Source organism: Maniola hyperantus, chromosome 18, assembly GCF_902806685.2.
Source record: "Maniola hyperantus chromosome 18, iAphHyp1.2, whole genome shotgun sequence".
Classification (NCBI taxonomy): Eukaryota; Metazoa; Arthropoda; class Insecta; order Lepidoptera; family Nymphalidae; genus Maniola; species Maniola hyperantus.
Genome location: NC_048553.1, coordinates 10,102,509 through 10,124,396, shown reverse-complemented (window position 1 = coordinate 10,124,396; position 21,888 = coordinate 10,102,509). Strand labels below are relative to the sequence as shown.

The window sequence follows — 21,888 nt, the reverse complement described above, 5'->3', positions numbered from 1 at the left end:
CTTTGTCAATCATCAATGTCAATTTTTTTTCATTCAATCCACAGACCAGAAATAAAGATTCAATCTTGACCAAAGAGTAAATGATCTTGACGTTTCTCGATTCTCGAGCATGGTGAATGGTCGGTGATCGTGAATAATTTAAAATCTACTTTTCCCGAGTAAATATTAAAATCAATTAAAGTTTCACCATTTTCACTTCATTCCATCAAAATCGATCATTGAAATCGATATACCTAGTTTACGTACATATTTGTGTTAAATGAACAAACGCCCAAGCAAAATATTAAAATGATCAATAATAAAAATAAAAGCGATTGAAGAGTAGGTATTTCAATTTACAGTAAAAATAAATTAAAACAACAATGAGTGCAATCGTGAACTTCACAGATATATTGAAACCAAGGAACACACAATTTGGGATAGTAAAATTTATGACTAGAACATGGAAACCTCTAAAAACCTTGACCCTCGATAAATATTACGTTCCACAAGAATTAAAAAAAGTGGTTGCTGATTCTGTCTACATCGATGCATTTCTTGAGGCGGTAAGAACCCAACTCTTCATAAAATTAATTTTTATATTTTTGCCAATCAATTCTGGGTTTTTAAATTTAAGAAATATTTACTTAGTACTTCGGAAATAAAATGTTTAATAATATTACCCTTACCTACCTAAGTTTAAGATTGGTAAGTTGACAATTATTTTCAATGGGGTAGGTATTTATTTTAATAATGATGATGATGACCTAAGGCATTTTCTTTTTTACTATCTATGTGTTTAAAATAAGAAGACTATCAGCAACATTAGGCACTTAACACAGTCTGCTATGTTGACTTAGTTGCCACTTGCCGGGCCTATAGTTGACCGTGCATAATGGCTCTTACCACAGAGATCCTTTCATTCCACAATCATTTTAGGAAAGCATACGAACTGGTGTTCGTAAAGAACAGCTGAAAAAAGAGATCTTGGACTATTTGGAAGAGATTGCAATGGATGAAAAAACGCACGTTATGAGATGGTTGGGCATTGTGTTTCTCAAGATCTGCTTCATGATGAAAATAGGTGTATTTGTTAATGAGCCTGCAGTATTGAAGGTTAGTTATGGCTAAACTTATTTATTACTAGCCTATGCTCGCCACTTCAAATTTCAAACCCCTATATTACCCCCTCAGGGGTGAAGTTTCAAAAATCCTTTCTTAGTGGATGTCTACGTCATACAAGGATTGAGGTTTTTTAAAAATCCAATCTCTTTTATTTGTTTTTCTGGCATAGAAGTCATCAAAATTAGTTGAACACATTGACTAACAAAAGTAACAGACAGACAGTTTTTCTGAGACACTTTTGGATTTATAATATTAGTATCTATGTTTATGAGATGAGTCCTTACTGATCAGATGTATTTCAATTTTTAACCCTTTTAGATACTTTGTGCTTGATGAAGTTTAACTGATTAATTATCATTAACTAATAATGATAATAACAGAGATCAAGGGTCTAACATAACACATACAAAGTATCCAAATATTGCGTGAGCATCTATTATTATAATAAATATAATAAACTAGATGATACCTACGATACCACATGGATTAAGGTTTTTAAAAATCCTGTGAGAACTGTTTGAATTTCTGGGATAAAAAGGAGCCCATGTCCTTCCCTGGGATGCAAGCTATCTCTGTACAAAATTTCGTCAAAATTGGTTGAATGGATGGGCCGTTAAAGGCTAGCAGACAGACACACTTTCAGATTTATAATATTAGTATGGAATATGGATAACATAAATAATTTGCTGATAGACATATGTGCCTCAATTAGACCTACTAATTACATATGCACATTCAACACAAACATACATACAAAGTACTAGATCTTAGATTTATTATCTAGATAACATGTAATTGTTGTAGTTAAAGTCGATGATGGGAAAGAATCCAGTATTATTCCTGCCAACCCACAGAAGCTACGCTGACTTCTGTCTCATGACATATCTGTGCTATCACTATGACATCAGTTTACCAGCTGTTGCTGCAGGAATGGGTATGTTTTAACGGTTATAGTTTTCAGTGTTATTTGTGCTCGTTTAGATGCACAACACAAAAAACGCAAAATGCCTAATGACGTAAAACATTACACAATACGCATAGTGCCAATTCTTACGTGTCCAAATCGCGTAACCTAAACACATCCATGCAAAAAAACACTAAACTATATTATGAACTTAAACTATAAAAATTAAACATAAAACTATCTTTTAAATCTTATAATTTAAGAAGTCCTAATATTGAAGAACACTTTGATTATGAAGTTTTGGGTTTAGTATTTCCAAACATTTTATATAGGCTGTTAGCGTTTTGGGCGTTATGTTCGTTTGGTACTTTGCGTAAGTAAAGGTACCTATAATAAAAAATGCCAAAATTAAAATCGTGGCGTTTAGCAATAATGAAAGGTTAGGGACAAAATGCCACAATTATAATTTTTGACATCTTGTGTTTTTGGCGTTGTGCTTAGATCCTTCTAAAATATTCAGTACTGAAAAATGTGTTGCATGTGACTTAGGATTCCGTAGTAAACTAAGTGTGTGTAGATTTGATATTTTAACAGATATTCAATACAAAAACTGCCTTTAGGCCCAATTTATTCCTTGAGTAATCGTCACTTCGCCGTCCCCGGCGAATAAAATGGTAATCGGAAAAATTCAACTATTCAGGAGAAATAAAAAACTGATTTTTGACAATTGTTCGCAAAGCAATAGACTCAGAATAGAGATAGATGGCTCAAATGAGAGCTAATTTTTTTAGCTTTCGTTATGTTTTGGTAAATTTTAATTAGATTTAATATTATTAAAGATATTTCAAATTTAAGAAATTAATAAAATTATCACGTTGTCTAAATTTACTAATGTACACTTACCATTTTATTCGCGTAACATTGTTGAGACAGTAAATATTGCTATATTGCTTTACAATTATATTCTATGCATACTCGGAACCAAAATAATGAAAATAATGATAGCTTGCCATTTTATTCTGGTTCATATTGAATATGTTTTGTATAGTAATACATCCTTATACGTTTATTCCGGTTTAGTCAATAAAACAAAATTATGGTAACTAGCTATTTGCTTTGTTAAAAATTTAAAACAAAAAAGTTAATCCTCTTGATCTTCCTCATCATAATCATTAGAATTGCAATCGAAACTATCGTCAGTGGTAAAGGAATCGTAAAATACATGATAATAGTAACTGGGGATGACTTCTATCCTACAAAGACTCATAAGATCAGCGTGTAAGCTGCCTTGCTTAGTGGCAGAGGTCCTGAGACCTCTACCTCCCATGGCCCCACCAACCTCTCGGTTATATGGGCCGAATCGCGGGAGGGCGCCCGTTCGGTACTTGCTCTTGGCATTTCCCGGGGCGCCTTCTTGACTCCCTACAAATTATTATTAGTGGCAGAGGTCCACTGTAAGCTACTGTTTTGGGTTGGAAGTGGCCCAAATTCCACCTTAGTGGCCAAAGTCAACCTCACCTGCCCGTGGTGCACCCTTCCAATTATCTAACGAGGCTCTGGCGCTGCCAGTCCCATTTATGGGTCGCTGTGTTTAATACCGCACGGCGTAATCTCTAAGGTATGTCTGCTTCGTGGTAGGATTCTACCTGGCTGAGTCGCCTGGCTAGGGACCACACTCCAGTCGTATCCAGCCGCAAAGCATTCCATGCGTTCCGGCTGCGAGCTGGAGAGACTTTCCCTCTCCCATCTCCAGAATGGTGTAATTACTGTGGCCATTGGTTCCATCGTGGAGATTAATTAATCCTTCTCGTATTCATAGGCGCGATATATTGGCACCCGATGGGAGACCCGATGAAACGGGTGTCCGCTGGCCACGCGTTGGTCCGTAGGGGGTCCGAACCTAGGATTCCCGACCTAGGAGGCTGTCCCGCCGCCGCCGGTCATTTAACGGATTGGGTTGGTGACCCTTCCGTCCCCCGTGCCAGTAACATACTCTACCTACGTAATCGAGAGCGGCTGACTCCATGTCTTTGACCAGGAGACAACCATTGCTGCATTATTCGCTAACCCGGTCACCTAGTATACACACATGATGCCAAAAAGTAGAAGAAAGAATCGTTCTACAGCGGTGCCTCGTTCCACACTCTGTGTGAACTTTTACAACATTAGAGGGTTGCACTCCAACCTAAACGCCATTCGCCACCACCTTGAAACGGCAAAACCATCTATACTCTTTCTAACTGAAACCCAAATCTCACCCCCGACGATACTTCTTATCTAACATACCCCGGCTAAAAACTGCAACACGTCTTTTTGCCACGTGCTGGCGTGTATGTGTATATTAGGGGAATATTTGCGGTCAACGCCTCTACAGCCTAGAGGTTGGGGACCTGTCTCTTCTTTGGTTACGCGTGGACTTCGGGGTTAAACCCGAGTCTACGCGTGCCTGTACAGATCCCATAGCGCGGTAACGTAGAGACGGTCCGACTCTTTGACCGCGTCAAAATATCGGTGGACTATGTATTGGAGCATATTCCTTCCGCCGAGGTGATGATCCTAGGTAACTTTATTTCCCACCGTGTGGAATGACTACGATCACGTAGGATACTGATTATACCGGGAGGTGTGCGCATAATCTTGTCCTGGCTATCCAATTGGTTACTGTACCAACAAAGATTCCCGATATTGCTGACCACAAACGCTGAACCTCTGTTCTCAATCTTTCCCTCAACACTCACCCTAACGGCTACCAAGTTAGTGTCGATGCTCCACTAGGGACTTTTGGTCACTGCTTGGAACAGACCATCGTGCAGCTTCCATCATCCGTTCGTACGCGTGGTACCGGTAGCCGTAGAGTATGGCACTATAAATCAGCTGACTGGGATGGTCTATGGACCGACCCCGAATTCTACGCCTCATACCTATGAGGGCAGCTTTGTTTTTCTGAAAATGACTCCAACATCTGTGCTGTAGCCGTTGCTTGTAAGAGGGCTGCCAACCTTAACCAGTCCTGGTGTTCAGCACAATGCAACTACCACCCAAACCCCCGCCAATCTAGAAAAAATTAATACCCGCTCTAGATCCACAAAAATACCATTGCCAGGGCAAAACTCAAGCACGTTGATAGAATTGGTCGCAATGCCTCCTGGTTTCTACGCGTTCTGGTCCCTGTCGAAAGCCATACAAGGCAACTTCTTTCGTTCCACGTTTTCATCTTTGTGCAAATCGGATGATACACTGGCCCACATTGCCAAAGAGTTTCTGACTGATTTTTCTACAACCGCACCGCACGCCACCGTAAGCAATTTCCCCCTCACCACCTGGGTGCCTGGTGCACTTCGACCGCCCGTTATGCCAAATCCTTTTTTCCACGCACATGCAAACCGAGTAATCAACTCCCTTCCCAATAGATTACAACATGTAGTTATTCAAGGGGTGGACCAACAAATTACTGAAAGGCCGGCAACGCTTTGGCGGTTCCTCTGGTGCTGCAAACGTTCATGGGTGGCGGTAATCACTTAACATTAGGTAAACCGCCTGCTCGTTTGCTTGCTATTCTTATTTAAAAAATGTATCTAAGTCAAAAAATTGCTTATGCATGTTATCGAGTGTACTAATTCGCGTACCACAAACGTTACCATCATCATATCCCGCTATCACTATCTATCGTTAATCTAGTCTGTATGACGGAAAAGTATGGCAATATATTTTGCTGCTCAGTACTAATGAAACGATTTTACTAAAGAAATATTAGTCGTCATACCTAAACTTTTCTTTACGAGAACAAAATGATAACTGCTTTTAAAAATTATTTTGTCAACTCGTTGAACGAGAATATAATTGTAAAAGCGTTTGCCATGTGATAAGTATGGAAAAATTTTACTAACACTGTCTTGCAATTTACACAATGTACTAGAAAAAAATAGGAATAATGTTGTATTTTTTAATAACTTTTTAAATAACGGCAAAAAAATTACAAAAAAAATTAGGTAGATGTATTTGGCGCCGTAGACCTCAAAAATCGCATAACACTAAGGCCTCCTACGCACTGGCGACCATGGTCGCCGCGACCTGGCCGCGGCGGCCAGTGAATTCTGGACTTTATATGGCAATCGCTATAGCCCCTACGCACTTAGCGGCCAGCGACCAGCGGCCACCGTTGGCCGCGGCGTCCAATTTGATGCCACGCGACCAGCGACCAATCGTGGCCGTCGAGAACATCACTTCTGTATTAAAATTCATCAGTGCTACCGCATCGGCCGCGGCGACCAGACGTGTAGCTAGCTACAGAGTGATTATTTTACAATGGCCAATTTCGACACGGAAAGGTTCATAATTGAAGTTGAAAATAGAAGAGGTTTATGGGATTTAGCATCAAATGATTACTCCAATAAAGTCCAATGAAGTCGACTGCAAATTTTTCGGCCGTCCACATGTCGCGCTTGCCTACGCACCGGCGACCATAGCCGCGGCGGCCTGGCCGCGTCTATGGTCGCCAGTGCGTAGGAGGCCTAAAACGATGGTAATAGCGGTTATCATTTTATTCGCCGGGGACGGCGACTTGACGTTGATGACATCAGTACCAAGACGCACATAATTTCGAAAAATTAAGAGTTCCGTGCCCAAAATCAAACCCGTGACCTCCCGAATAGGAGGCCAACGACTACTAGGCTATCACTGCTGTTTGTTATAATTTGAATAGGGTATTATTAGAGTCAATGTTTTCACTAGATTTCTACTCAATGGCTGTGGTCGGTCAAACCATGAGAGAAACTGGCGCCTTCTACATTCGGCGAACGTTAGTAGGGGCGCCTCTTTACGCGGCGACACTGCGGCATTACGTGCGAACCCTGGTGGCGAAGCATGGCGCGCCCGTCGAGTTCTTTCTAGAAGGAACCAGAAGTAGGAGCAATAAGAGTCTGCCTCCTAAGTACGGTAAGAGATATTTCTTACTATGAACTTTATGTGTTAGCGTCTCTACGCCGCGTGCTGCGGCATTATGTGCGAACCCTGGTGGCAAAGCATGGCGCGCCCGTCGAGTTCTTTCTAGAAGCAATAAGAGTCTGCCTCCTAAGAATGGTATGAGATATCTACTTCTGACTTTCTATGAACTTTAGTGGTATTGTCTCTACGCGGCGACGCTGCGGCATTACGTGCGAACCCTGGTCGCGAAGCATGGCACGCCCGTCGAGTTCTTTCTAGAAGGAACCAGAAGCAGGATCAATAAGAGTCTGCCTCCTAAGTACGGTATGAGATACTTCTTACTTGTACTATGAACTTCATTTGTTCTTGAAATTATTGTAATACCTTCTCTGTAAATAAATGCTTTTGATTTTTGGTATTATTTTTCTTTGGTAGGCATGCTCTCAATGACGCTGGTTCCGTACTTCGCGCGCGAAGTGACAGATATCACACTGGTTCCCATCAACATCAGCTACGATCGTGTGGTGGAACAGAGTTTGTTCGCGTACGAACACCTGGGAGTCCCCAAACCAAAAGAGACCACTGGGGTAAGTTATTTTTTCTTTTTTATATGTTTATTCAGTACTAGCTGATGCCCGCGACTTCGTCCGCGTGGAATTAGGTTTTTAAAAATCCCGTAGGAACTCTTTGATTTTCCGGGATAAAAAGTAGCCTATGTCACTCTCCAGGTCTTTATCTATATCTACGCAAAAAATCACGTCAATCCGTTGCACCGTTGCGATGTGATTGAAGGACAAACAAACAAACACTTTCGCATTCATAATAAGGGTACTGTATAGGCTTACTACAGTATACAGTACAGACTTAGTGCAGTAGGTGTACTTGACCATAATCATACCTGATGTAAAGTGATGATGTGGCTGAAGATGGGGCGCGTTTGCCTAGAAAATGCCTTTACAATCTTGTTTTAAAGACACCCAGGTTGTAATTGGTAGAAAACACAGATCGCGGAAGAGTATACCAAACCTTAGCCAAGCGTATCTATAAGGAATGATGACGCAAAACGTTTCGTGCGTGTGGATGGAATGTCGACGACATAAGGATGGATACTCGACCGACATCTTGCGGCTCGGTGGTAAATTAATGGTGAAGACTGAGTGCTCAGGAACTTTGCGGTCTTGTCCCCCTCTTCAGTGAAGAGGGGGACAAGACCGCAAAGTTCCTGAGCACTCCGAAATATATCCTATAAAACAACGCTTACGGTGATCGAGACTTTGGGGTTAAGCACGCCTCGCACAGCCCCCGCGCTAACCCGGTGCGGGCGACCGCGGGTGACGTGCGGCTGTGCGGGGCGCGCCCCCCCCTCCACCCGTCTCATACCCTGATTGCCATCTCGACGTGTCGTGGACTATAGTTAGACTAGCTTATGCTCGCGACTTCATCCGCGTGGACTACACAAATTTCAAACTCCTATTTCGGCCCCTTAGTGGTTGAATTTTCAAAAATCCTTTTTTAGCGGATGTCTACGTCATAATAGCTATCTGCCTGCCAAATTTCAGCCCGATCGGTCCAGTAGTTTGAGCTGTGCGTTGATATTTCAGTCTGTCAGTCACCTTTTCCTTTTATATATTTAGATATCTTTGTAATTCCTGTACGTTTCAATTATTGTCGGGGCACATGTCGTATCATTGAAATCCCGTTACAGGGACTCCTGAAATCTCTCCACAGGCTAAACGACCACTTTGGCAACATTTACATCAATCTGGGAGATCCGATATCGATCAAGGAATACCTGGATCAGTCGAGCGATCGGTCCGTTGACGCGTCCGCTCGGTCCGAATCCTTGAAGCCTCTGGATTTGCAGCAGTTGACTGCAAACCAAGTGGACATGGTTCAGGATATAGCGGATTATATAGTGACGTTGCAACAGGAGATCACAGTTGTTACTATAACTAATCTGTTGGCCATCGTCCTTATGGAGAGTTTGATGAAGAATGAGGCGTTGACATTTGATCAGGTAACTCCTTTCTCTGTATTTTTAAAGTGAACATATAATTAAATATTCTGCGAATATTTCAAGCGTCTACCTGTTGGCGTTATCAATGCAAAAACGAGCAAAAAAATCACGTTTGTTGTAGGTATGAGAGCCCCCTTAAATATTTATTTTATTCTGTTTTTTAGTATTTGTATAGCGGCAACAGAAATACATCATCTGTGAAAATTTCAACTGTCTAGTTATCACGGTTCATAAGATACAGCCTGGTGACAGAGGGACAGCAGACGGACGGACAGTGGGGTCTTAGTCTTAGGTTCCGTTTTACCTTTTGGGTACGAAACCCTAAAAAAACATGGCAGCCTTAGTTGGTTCAAATATTGAAACTCTTCTTTCAGGTTTTAAAGAAAGTCGAATGGCTAATAGAAGTACTACGAACCCTTGGAGCGTCTGTGTTCGAAAACGACATAAAGCGCAGTGTGGAGCGAATACTGGTCGTACACAAGAAGATGGTCACACTAGATCGCGACCAGAAGCTACTGCTCGTACCCAGCGTGCCGATAGACGTCAACTGCGATGTGCAACGGAAAATGAAAGGTAAGACGAATGGCTAATAGAAGTACTACGGACCCTTGGAGCGTCTGTGTTCGAAAACGACATAAAGCGCAGTGTGGAGCGAATACTGGTCGTACACAAGAAGATGGTCACACTAGACCGCGACCAGAAGCTACTGCTCGTACCCAGCGTGCCGATAGACGTCAACTGCGATGTGCAACGGAAAATGAAAGGTAAGACGAATGGCTAATAGAAGTACTACGGACCCTTGGAGCGTCTGTGTTCGAAAACGACATAAAGCGCAGTGTGGAGAGAATACTGGTCGTACACAAGAAGATGGTCACACTAGACCGGGACCAGAAGCTACGCCTCGTACCCAGCGTGCCGATAGACGTCAACTGCGATGTGCAACGGAAAATGAAAGGTAAGAACATTATACTTCTTTATAGTCGCACTAGCTTAATTACCGCGACTTCGTCCGCGTGGACTACACAAATTTCAAACCCCTGTTTTACCCCTTTAGGGATTGAATTTTCAAAAATCCTTTCTTAGCGGATGTCTATGTTATAATAGCTATCTGCATGCAAAATTTCAGCCCGATCCGTCCAGTAGTTTGAGCTGTGCGTTGATAGATCAGTCAGTCAGTCAGTCAGCTTTTCCTTTTAATGATACTAGTTGATAAGCAATTTAACTATACCTAGTTAATACAAAATGTTGAGTTTATTCAAGTCATTTTCCTCATATAGTTTTATCAGTAGCTTACGCTATTAAAATTATGCCTAAATAGCGAGATGTATGACTGTGTTATCTTATCGGTTGATAACAGTCTTTGATTTGATATGTCGACTTCGTACTTATCGGGTAATCAGCAAAATACTATGTAAGGTAGGCCTTTCGATTGATATATCATGATAAATTAATATTTTGCTGTTGTTTTGTTAATCCATATCCATGCTAATATTAAAAATGCAAAAGTGTGTGTCTGTCTGTTATCTCTTCACGGCACATCCGTTTAACCGACACTGACGATATTTGATACAGAAATAATTTGCATCCCGGAGATGGACGTATAGGCTATTTTTATACCTACCGGAAAATCAAGTAGTTACCTACCACGGGATTTTTAAAAACCTAAATCCACATGGATGAAGTCGCGGGGATTCTTACAAAGTATATACAGAGTAGGAGTATAGGATCAAAAATATGACTTGTCTGTGCGTTGGTTATCTATATGAATTTGCGCATCGTTCATCTGTTTGAGTTGAAACTTTGTATGGTCCGCGACGGGTTGAGATAGCAATCGGGGTCTAAGGACATTCCCCGCACACCCGCATGTCCCCGTGTTCGCCCGCACGGTGTTTGCGCGGGGTCTGTGCGGCTGTGCGGCTGTGCGGGGCGTTCCCTCCCCGATTGCTATCTCGACCTGTCGCGAGTCTCGACTATACCTGTGTACCTTGCGGTTAGGTTCCTGTCATATCATGCACGTATAATTCTAAAATGCGTGGAGTGAACTTTAAAAACCTAATTACGAGTTACGACCTAAAATTCGTAGTGCGTACTATTTTTAACCGACTTCAAAAAAAGGAGGAGGTTCTCAATTCGTCGGAATCTTTTTTTTTTATTTTTTTTATTTTTTTTATTTTTTATGTATGTTCCCCGATTACTCAAAAACGCCTGGACCGATTTTGAAAATTCTTTTTTTGTTTGAAAGGGTATACTTCAAAGTTGGTCCCATTTCAATTTGGTGAAGATCTGATGAACATCTTCGAAGATAGATACTGGAACTCCTCAACGGATAAGAGTAAATTGCTCGCGATCAGTGTAATAGCTTAGTAAACAGTAGATTTTTACCCAGTCATAGCATAATTCCATGGGGCCACTAAAAATTGTGAAATAAAAATTTTTTACAAAAAAAATAAAAACCGACTTCGTTACATAAACACTAAAAATTGAAAAATAATTTAATTTATTACCGAATATATTATGTATACAAGAGTTAATATAGTTCCATAATAATATTTTTTGGGGTCGGTGCCAATGAGGTGCCATTGTGGAGTCCCATAAAAATATGAAGTCCAGACGATTCGCGCAGCTAAAGCTAATTGGCACCGGCACCAAAAAGTATTATTATGGAACTATATTAACTCTTGTATACATAATATATTCGGTAATAAATTAAATTATTTTTCAATTTTTAGTGTTTATGTAACGAAGTCGGTTTTTATTTTTTTTGTAATTTTTTTTTATCAATTGATGATCCTTTTATCAAGCGTAGCTACGCATGATTAAAAGGTTTTAATCATAAATTCTTAATAGCATAAGTATTATTCAATATTAATATCTTTATAATTCGAAATTGAATTGTTGCTAGATAATAATCATTAGTCATATAAGCTTACACAATTGGGGGACTGATTCCGATTATGAAATTAAAGAGTTGTTGCTCCTTTGCAGTTTGTAATTCTTTGGCAATACGGTATTTGACAACTAGTCAAATCAGAAACTTTTTATCAAACGTCAAAACGAGCACTTCGCATGTTTTAGGGTTCCGTACCACAAAATGAAAAACGGAACCCTTATAGGATCACTTTGTTGTCTGTCTGTCTGTATGTCTGTCAAGAAACCTACAGGGTACTTCCCGTTGACCTAGAATCATGAAATTTGGCAGGTAGGTAGGTCTTATAGCTGACAGTAGGGGAAAAATCTGAAAACTGTGAATTTGTGGTTATCTCACACAAAAAAATTTAAATTGTGGTCATAAACGAATAATTAGGATTTTCAATTTTCGAAGTAAGATAACTATATCAAGTGGGATAACTATATCATATGAAAGGGCTTCACTTGTGCATTCTAAAACAGATTTTTATTTATTTTTATGCATCATAGTTTTTGAAATACTCTACTAGAATATGTGCAAGACTATATATACCTTGGCAAACAAATTTCGTTTAAAAAGTCAAGACACCTAGACGAAATTGAAAGACGCGTAAAAATCACATGGAACAAATTCTGGGCCTATAAATACATACTTAAGTCAGATTTACCTCTAAATTTAAAAACAAAAATAATGGATTCATGTTTGCTACCTTGCCTTACTTATGCTAGCCAAACCTGGATATTCAACAAATACACAAAAAATAAAATCCAAACTGCTCAGAGGGCAATGGAACGGAGCATTCTAGGTCTGCGTAGAATACACAAAACTAGAAATGCAGCTATAAGAAAAAAAACGAAAGCTATTGATGCATTAAAACATGCCATGAAGTTAAAGTGGAAATGGGCTGGTCATGTTATTCGACTCACAGATAAAAGATGGACAAATACTGTAACTGAATGGCGTGGCCCAGTTGGGAAACGAAAGAGAGGTAGACCTGTAGAAAGTTGGGAAAATGAAATTAAAGAAACAGGAGGTATAAACTGGAGAAAAAAGGCTCTAGACAGGAAGACCTGGAAAAATCTGGAGGAGGCCTTTCTCGCTGAGGGGTCCTTAAAATAAAAAGAAAACAAATAATGACATTTCTAATAATTATTATATTTTAAGATTAAATAATAAATACTAACTAATGCATGCACAAGTAAATTGATCTATATAGCTGTGAATTTTAATTATTTTTTGTCAACTAATTATTTGTTTAATAATTTATTAAGGATGAATAAAAGGCTTTTTTATTTTTATTTTATTTATTTATTTTAGTTTTTGAATTATCGTGCAAAATGTTGAAAAAATACGACTATAGCACGTAACCCTCGATGCGCGAGCTTGACTCGCACTTGGCCGGTTTTTTTAGTTTAATCGATAATTTAAAATGGTTATTACACTTGAACAAAGGGATTTTGTGTGGAATGGCCGTCGTTCGGGGCACTCATCCAAGTAATTGTTGCAGGACACATTCTGCGAGCCGAAACGATGGTGAACGCAGTGCCTATCATCCAACTGCAGCTGTACGTGAACCCCGTGCTGCATTACTTGATCCCGCCCGCTGTCGTGTACTCCGTTGTACGTGCACGCGAAATTAGTAAAGGTACGGTGCTACCACTTTTTACCCGACTGCGGCAAAAGGAGGGTTATGTGTTTGACCTGTATGTATATACAGTACGCGGCAGAAAGTGATGTACATCGAACTTTAGAAGGAGATAGCAGATTTGCAGAGCGTTGTCTCAGTCGTTGCGACTGACAAAACGTCATATATATATATGAGTGACAGAGACAACGCTCTATAAAGCCGAAATGTCATTCTAAAGGCCAATGTTCATTACTTTCGACCGCGTATTGTATGTATGTATGTATGTTAGTAAAGGTACAGTACTACCACCTATAAATTGTACCGATGCACCTGCGCAGAAATCTTATTTTTCAATGACGCGAAAGTATCTCAGCCCATCATATCGCGTGTCCATCCGCTATTGGTGGTTGCCTACGCGCCATGTTTTACGCGTTCTTGTGTTTCAAATCTTGAGGTCCAACGCACTTACAGAAGCGCAGCGTTTTTACCATTAACGTCAAGCAAAACGGTCTGTATGTTTTTAGTCGGCGTTAGGTTGCGCTTTTCTACGCTTATGATATTAGTATTGATATAGATCAGGAGATAATTCACGCATTTCTGCTTTTAAATGACTTTCGTTCCTGTAATTAATTAAAACTCTTTTTAGACCAACTGTCTGCAGACTACCATCGCCTCAGAATATTGTTGAGACATGAATTCTTCCATTTAGAAAAGACTGAAGACTTGGTAAGTCTTTCACTGTATTTTCAATGTAAAAAAGGTTGTCTATGTTGTTATAATTACTAATAATTATTATAAGCAAAATATTGGGGCCGATTCTCTTGTACACAGTCTCTAAACTAAACTAAACTAAAATGGCACATCTAAATCTATAATTGCTATTCCTTTCACAATGTTGCTTGCGGAAAAGGATAGCACTAGATTTTGACCTGTTAATTTAGTTTAGTTTAGAGATTGTGTACAAGAGAATCGGCCCCATTATGTATCTTTTATTTTTATTTTATTTGTAACATTGAAGTCCAGTTGCATGGCCAGAGGCTAAAGTTAGCGATTAACGGTTACCAATAAAAAGCAAAGTGAAGTGGTACAAATCTGTCGGTATTCATACCTCCATTTGGTCCAACGGTAACCGGTACAGAAATCTAAATTATATTTTTTCTATAGAAATACTAGTTATGACTAATCACACACACGTATGCACGCACGCACGCGCGCCCGTTCATGCACACATACGCACGCATACGAACACTCACGCACGCACAACCGTACTCATGCACGCACGTGTTCTTGGCAACCTAATATTATATGTACCTATTATACATGTTTCTTTACAGAAATTCAACAAAGCCCTGCAGTATTGTATAGATAATGATATCGTAACAGATACGGGCACATTTAGGCCGGGGTCAGACCAGACGCTCCAGTATTTGTTGCAATGGACCGTACTGCCTGCGTTAACCACACTGGCGACTTGTGTTGATGTTATGATGCAGGTAAGAGATATCCATATCCATAATAGTATTATAAATGCGAAAGTGTGTCTGTCTGTCTGTCTGCTAGCTTTTCACGGCCCAACCGTTCAACCGATTTTGATAAAATGTAGCGAACGGTAATGTATGTCACACGGACCATAACAACGAATTATTTGACACCTTATTTATCAAAATCGGCCCAGTAATTTAGCCGTTACAGTGGAACAGACATAAAGACAAACATACATACATAGACTGCCTTCCTTTTGGCTTTGCCGTATTCGGGGAAAAAGAAAAGGAAAAATAAACACCTTTAAACCTCAGCTCTGTATAATGTACTATGACGTTTCTTTCTCAACTGCCAGATAAACGTTATCTAAACGGATAAATTTGTCGCTTCGACAGATTCCCAATATAAAATATCTTTCACCTTTCTTCTTGACCTGCTCTATAAAATCTATTTTTGGTTTTCCTATGCTGTCTTCTTTCTTCTTGCCTTCAAAAATATTTAAAAAAAAATCCCGAGTTAAAAGTTTTCTATATTCTCGTCTCAAGGATGCAAGGTATCTTTGTGGCAAATCTTTTCAAAATCAGTTTAATGTGACGCGGTAAACGGACAGACGCGTATTTCTTACTATTATAAATGCGAGATATTGTCGCATTTATAATAGTAAGAAATAATTAATATTTTGTTGGCAGTATGGGAAATGCTCGCATGTTCAGTTGCTGAAGCTAGTGCAGGAGCGAGTGGAGAGCGCGCGATGTCACCCCTACTGCCTCAGCCTCGAGTCGGCCGCTAACTGTGTCCAGGGACTCACGCTCTACGGCGCTTTAACCAGGGATAAAAAGTGAGTCATCTCAGTGTAAGAAATGTTTTCTTTTTAAAGTTATTTAGTTCTTTTCGATATGTAACGTAACACGCCAAACGACAATATAACAAATACTAGCTGATGCCCGCGACTTCGTCCGCGTGAAATTAGGTTTTTAAAAATCCTGTGGGAACACTTTGATTTTCCGGGATAAAAAGTAACCTATGTGTTAATCCAGGGTATAATCTATCTCCGTTCCAAATTTAATCAAAATCCGTTCAGCCGTTTTTGCGTAATTCAGTAACAAACATCCAAACATCCAAAAATCCAAACATCCAAACATCCAAGCATCCACACTTTCACATTTATAATATTAGTAGGAACTGGGATAACACGACAATAATAGAAATTGCTGGACAGTTTTATCTGCTAGCTAGGTTCCATATAAAAGTAAAAGCTGACTGACTGACTGACCACGCACAGCTCAAACCACTGAACGGAGAGAGCTAAAATTTGGCATGTATTATGACGTAGACATCCGCTAAGAAAGGATTTTTGAAAATTTTACCCCTAAAGAAGTAAAATAGGGGTTTGAAATTGTGTAATCCACGCGGACGAAGTCGCGAGCTAGTTTGAAAATAAAAATAAAATACTATGTTTTCTAATATTTTATTATTTTTTCACAGAGAAAAAGAAATATCGTATGAAGTCATTCCAGAGAAAATTGAAGAATGCCGCAGCTTGATCACATCAGTATTACCAAAAATTGTTGTTGATTTCGGTAGTTCCAACTCAGTTATTTGTGTCAATTCCGTTCAATCTAAATTGTAGATAGAAATATGTAGGTATAAGTCCCGCAAATTGCTAATGCGCGTGGCCGCCATTTTAGTGACGTCAGCACTAGACGGAAGTTTCGAGCTGATGGTATGTTTTTATTTCGGCTGATGTCAAAATAACGTCATTTCGATGTTAATGAGACATGGTTCAAGCGCAATAGCAATTTGCGGGACTTATACATATTATGTAGAATTTTGAGGAAACAAGTATTTTACTCTGTGGAGGAAGTTTTAGTCAATCAAATAATTGTTTAGATTACATGTATAATGCGAACGGAATCGGGGTATCAGGCGGGGGGACGCCCCGCACACCCGCGCTCTCCCACACCGGCGGGGTGATTACGTAAAACGTTGCAGTAGCGACAGCAACGCGACAGCAGTAGCAATCCGATAATTCATTTGGTGTCTCTCTTCTTCTTCTTATTTTGCTTTGTGGCTACTGCTGTCTCTCTCTAGCCGCTGTTACGCGTGACGTTTGACAGCAATGATCGCGAGATTTACGCCTGTCGCAAGATACGTAATCACCCCGCGGGTTAGCGCGGGGGCTGTGCGGGGTGCAAGACGTCCCCACCCCGATTGCCATCTCAACCTGTCGCGTACTATACCTACCTACAGTTAGTAAACTACCTACCGAAAGCTTATTAGAATAAAGAAGCGTCTCGAAAATAACCCTAAAGTATGATATATTAATAAGTAAAATTAAATCGATATTTTTAACACCACCTATAATAATTGTACGTTGATGGAATTGCGCAACTCCGTACAACAACTGTACAAAGTTTTAACTCAATCGGGGGAAACGATATGCGTATAGGTAATGAAAAGACAAACACAGACATTCTGATATGTAAGATTTTTTAATGTGAGAACTTTGAATCTGTTATATTGACACTTTTTCTTCAATTATATTGTTTGGCTCTGTTACGAAATTTATTTTCTCTATAATTTTATTAATAATTCGTGTTATTTAATAAATAGCGATTCTGCTGTTTTATGACTTGTTGATTTCGCCATCAATATAGGTAACTAATATTGTTTTAAATTTAAAAAATTAGTCAGTTATTACTAGTTATGATTATTGTTAAATTACGATAGGGTACAACTAGGATGTGTTCAAATATATGTACCTAATCTGTTATGCTAGTGTATTGTTGTTCACAAATTATTGTAACAAAAATAGCTGTGATAATCGAGTCATTAATTATTTTATAAATATTTTGCTGGATGTCGGTAGTATAGGTTAGTAATATAGTGCTTTTTATGATTGTAAGCTTTTATTATTTGAGTACCTAATAATATAATAATATGACAAACAATTCTGATGTTTTTATTTTTAAACTCGCAATACTTTGGTCCTTACATTTTTGGAAATCCGCACCGACGCCTTGACTATTGAACCGATGCGACTTTTATTGAAATCTTTCTTAAGAGCTTCCAAGACGGTCAAGCACGTAGATACGTGCTTGTCGTCAATCTTTTTGCTTGAGCCAAGCATTTTGGCCGTTTAAAGTTTGCTTGATTGTTTGAGTCAAGTATTTACGGTGATTGATGATTGATGCGATTTTATATTATTGCTTGACGCGACGTTCGGACAGTGTTCGATATATGCGAAAAGTGCCGTTGGCTTGATCAAGCTGCTTGACGGGCGCATCAAGCAAACAAATCTACGTTCTTCACCGTGTCGGAAACCTTTTAGTTTGAAATTTACAGTTTCCACAGGATTTTAAAACCTAAATCTACACGGAAGAAGTTCCAGTTGTCTGGCGATCAAAGTTATAGGTGGACAAGAATCTCATGAAAAATATTGAAGTGGGATTCCGGAGTTAGCACCCCTGTACTCTGTGAGTATCCTGTGTATATATTGACTGAGGTGAATTATTAATATTCACCACAGAGTACTATGTACGTAGGGTGTTCGCGGAGTAGAGTGTTGCTAAATTTTGATTTTTTTCATGAGATTCTAGTCTACATATAGTTACCACCTATGGCGTCAGTAACACCGCAACCACAGAAATAAAAAAAATTAAGCAGTTCACGCTAGTTAGGGAACTCTACTAAACGTCGAGGCTTCGACGCGGGTCTTTGGCAGGCGTTAAATGTTTGTACATACTAATTTGACGCAGGTAGCCCTATTTTTCTATGGATAGATAGGTATTTAATTTGACACATTGTCGATTCGATCAAGCCGAGAGTTCCCTCGATTCATTCGAGTGCTGCGACACAGGCGCCACCGTCTGGAGAGTCGCTGCGTTTGAATGACCAATGAATAAAATAAAACAAGAGGTATGTTATCCCAATAATTATTTATGTACAAAATAGATATGAAAATCATTAAACTACAAATTAAAAACATAATTTAGTGTTTATGTAACGAAGTCGGTTTTTATTTTTTTTTGTAATTTTTTTTTATCAATTGATGATCCTTTTATCAAGCGTAGCTACGCATGATTAAAAGGTTTTAATCATAAATTCTTAATAGCATAAGTATTATTCAATATTAATATCTTTATAATTCGAAATTGAATTGTTGCTAGATAATAATCATTAGTCATATAAGCTTACACAATTGGGGGACTGATTCCGATTATGAAATTAAAGAGTTGTTGCTCCTTTGCAGTTTGTAATTCTTTGGCAATACGGTATTTGACAACTAGTCAAATCAGAAACTTTTTATCAAACGTCAAAACGAGCACTTCGCATGTTTTAGGGTTCCGTACCACAAATGAAAAACGGAACCCTTATAGGATCACTTTGTTGTCTGTCTGTCTGTATGTCTGTCAAGAAACCTACAGGGTACTTCCCGTTGACCTAGAATCATGAAATTTGGCAGGTAGGTAGGTCTTATAGCTGACAGTAGGGGAAAAATCTGAAAACTGTGAATTTGTGGTTATCTCACACAAAAAAATTTAAATTGTGGTCATAAACGAATAATTAGGATTTTCAATTTTCGAAGTAAGATAACTATATCAAGTGGGATAACTATATCATATGAAAGGGCTTCACTTGTGCATTCTAAAACAGATTTTTATTTATTTTTATGCATCATAGTTTTTGAAATACTCTACTAGAATATGTGCAAGACTATATATACCTTGGCAAACAAATTTCGTTTAAAAAGTCAAGACACCTAGACGAAATTGGAAAGACGCGTAAAAATCACATGGAACAAATTCTGGGCCTATAAATACATACTTAAGTCAGATTTACCTCTAAATTTAAAAACAAAAATAATGGATTCATGTTTGCTACCTTGCCTTACTTATGCTAGCCAAACCTGGATATTCAACAAATACACAAAAAATAAAATCCAAACTGCTCAGAGGGCAATGGAACGGAGCATTCTAGGTCTGCGTAGAATACACAAAACTAGAAATGCAGCTATAAGAAAAAAACGAAAGCTATTGATGCATTAAAACATGCCATGAAGTTAAAGTGGAAATGGGCTGGTCATGTTATTCGACTCACAGATAAAAGATGGACAAATACTGTAACTGAATGGCGTGGCCCAGTTGGGAAACGAAAGAGAGGTAGACCTGTAGAAAGTTGGGAAAATGAAATTAAAGAAACAGGAGGTATAAACTGGAGAAAAAAGGCTCTATACAGGAAGACCTGGAAAATCTGGAGGAGGCCTTTCTCGCTGAGGGGTCCTTAAAATAAAAAGAAAACAAATAATGACATTTCTAATAATTATTATATTTTAAGATTAAATAATAAATACTAACTAATGCATGCACAAGTAAATTGATCTATATAGCTGTGAATTTTAATTATTTTTTGTCAACTAATTATTTGTTTAATAATTTATTAAGGATGAATAAAAGGCTTTTTTATTTTTATTTTATTTATTTATTTTAGTTTTTGAATTATCGTGCAAAATGTTGAAAAAATACGACTATAGCACGTAACCCTCGATGCGCGAGCTTGACTCGCACTTGGCCGGTTTTTTTAGTTTAATCGATAATTTAAAATGGTTATTACACTTGAACAAGGGATTTTGTGTGGAATGGCCGTCGTTCGGGGCACTCATCCAAGTAATTGTTGCAGGACACATTCTGCGAGCCGAAACGATGGTGAACGCAGTGCCTATCATCCAACTGCAGCTGTACGTGAACCCCGTGCTGCATTACTTGATCCCGCCCGCTGTCGTGTACTCCGTTGTACGTGCACGCGAAATTAGTAAAGGTACGGTGCTACCACTTTTTACCCGACTGCGGCAAAAGGAGGGTTATGTGTTTGACCTGTATGTATATACAGTACGCGGCAGAAAGTGATGTACATCGAACTTTAGAAGGAGATAGCAGATTTGCAGAGCGTTGTCTCAGTCGTTGCGACTGACAAAACGTCATATATATATATGAGTGACAGAGACAACGCTCTATAAAGCCGAAATGTCATTCTAAAGGCCAATGTTCATTACTTTCGACCGCGTATTGTATGTATGTATGTATGTTAGTAAAGGTACAGTACTACCACCTATAAATTGTACCGATGCACCTGCGCAGAAATCTTATTTTTCAATGACGCGAAAGTATCTCAGCCCATCATATCGCGTGTCCATCCGCTATTGGTGGTTGCCTACGCGCCATGTTTTACGCGTTCTTGTGTTTCAAATCTTGGAGGTCCAACGCACTTACGAAGCGCAGCGTTTTATACCATTAACGTCAAGCAAAACGGTCTGTATGTTTTTAGTCGGCGTTAGGTTGCGCTTTTTCCTACGCTTATGATATTAGTATTGATATAGATCAGGAGATAATTCACGCATTTCTGCTTTTAAATGACTTTCGTTCCTGTAATTAATTAAAACTCTTTTTAGACCAACTGTCTGCAGACTACCATCGCCTCAGAATATTGTTGAGACATGAATTCTTCCATTTAGAAAGACTGAAGACTTGGTAAGTCTTTCACTGTATTTTCAATGTAAAAAAGGTTGTCTATGTTGTTATAATTACTAATAATTATTATAAGCAAAATATTGGGGCCGATTCTCTTGTACACAGTCTCTAAACTAAACTAAACTAAAATGGCACATCTAATCTATAATTGCTATTCCTTTCACAATGTTGCTTGCGGAAAAGGATAGCACTAGATTTTGACTCTGTTAATTTAGTTTAGTTTAGAGATTGTGTACAAGAGAATCGGCCCCATTATGTATCTTTTATTTTTATTTTTATTTGTAACATTGAAGTCCAGTTGCATGGCCAGAGGCTAAAGTTAGCGATTAACGGTTACCATAAAAAGCAAAGTGAAGTGTACAAATCTGTCGGTATTCATACCTCCATTTGGTCCAA

The 21,888-nt window shown here is 39.0% G+C and overlaps 1 protein-coding gene across 1 annotated transcript; it reads left to right on the top strand.

The window, feature by feature from the left end:
• Positions 1-110: 110 nt before the first annotated feature.
• On the top strand, positions 111-17,822 carry Gnpat (dihydroxyacetone phosphate acyltransferase). The gene is made up of 12 exons (XM_034978017.2): positions 111-545; positions 919-1,095; positions 1,909-2,038; positions 6,740-6,943; positions 7,367-7,518; positions 8,637-8,948; positions 9,323-9,521; positions 13,364-13,501; positions 14,130-14,209; positions 14,818-14,976; positions 15,655-15,803; positions 16,451-17,822. The coding sequence occupies exons 1-12, from the start codon at positions 363-365 to the stop codon at positions 16,593-16,595; spliced, it is 2,028 nt and encodes a 675-aa protein (XP_034833908.1). The 5' UTR covers positions 111-362; the 3' UTR covers positions 16,596-17,822.
• The last annotated feature ends 4,066 nt before the right edge of the window (positions 17,823-21,888 follow it).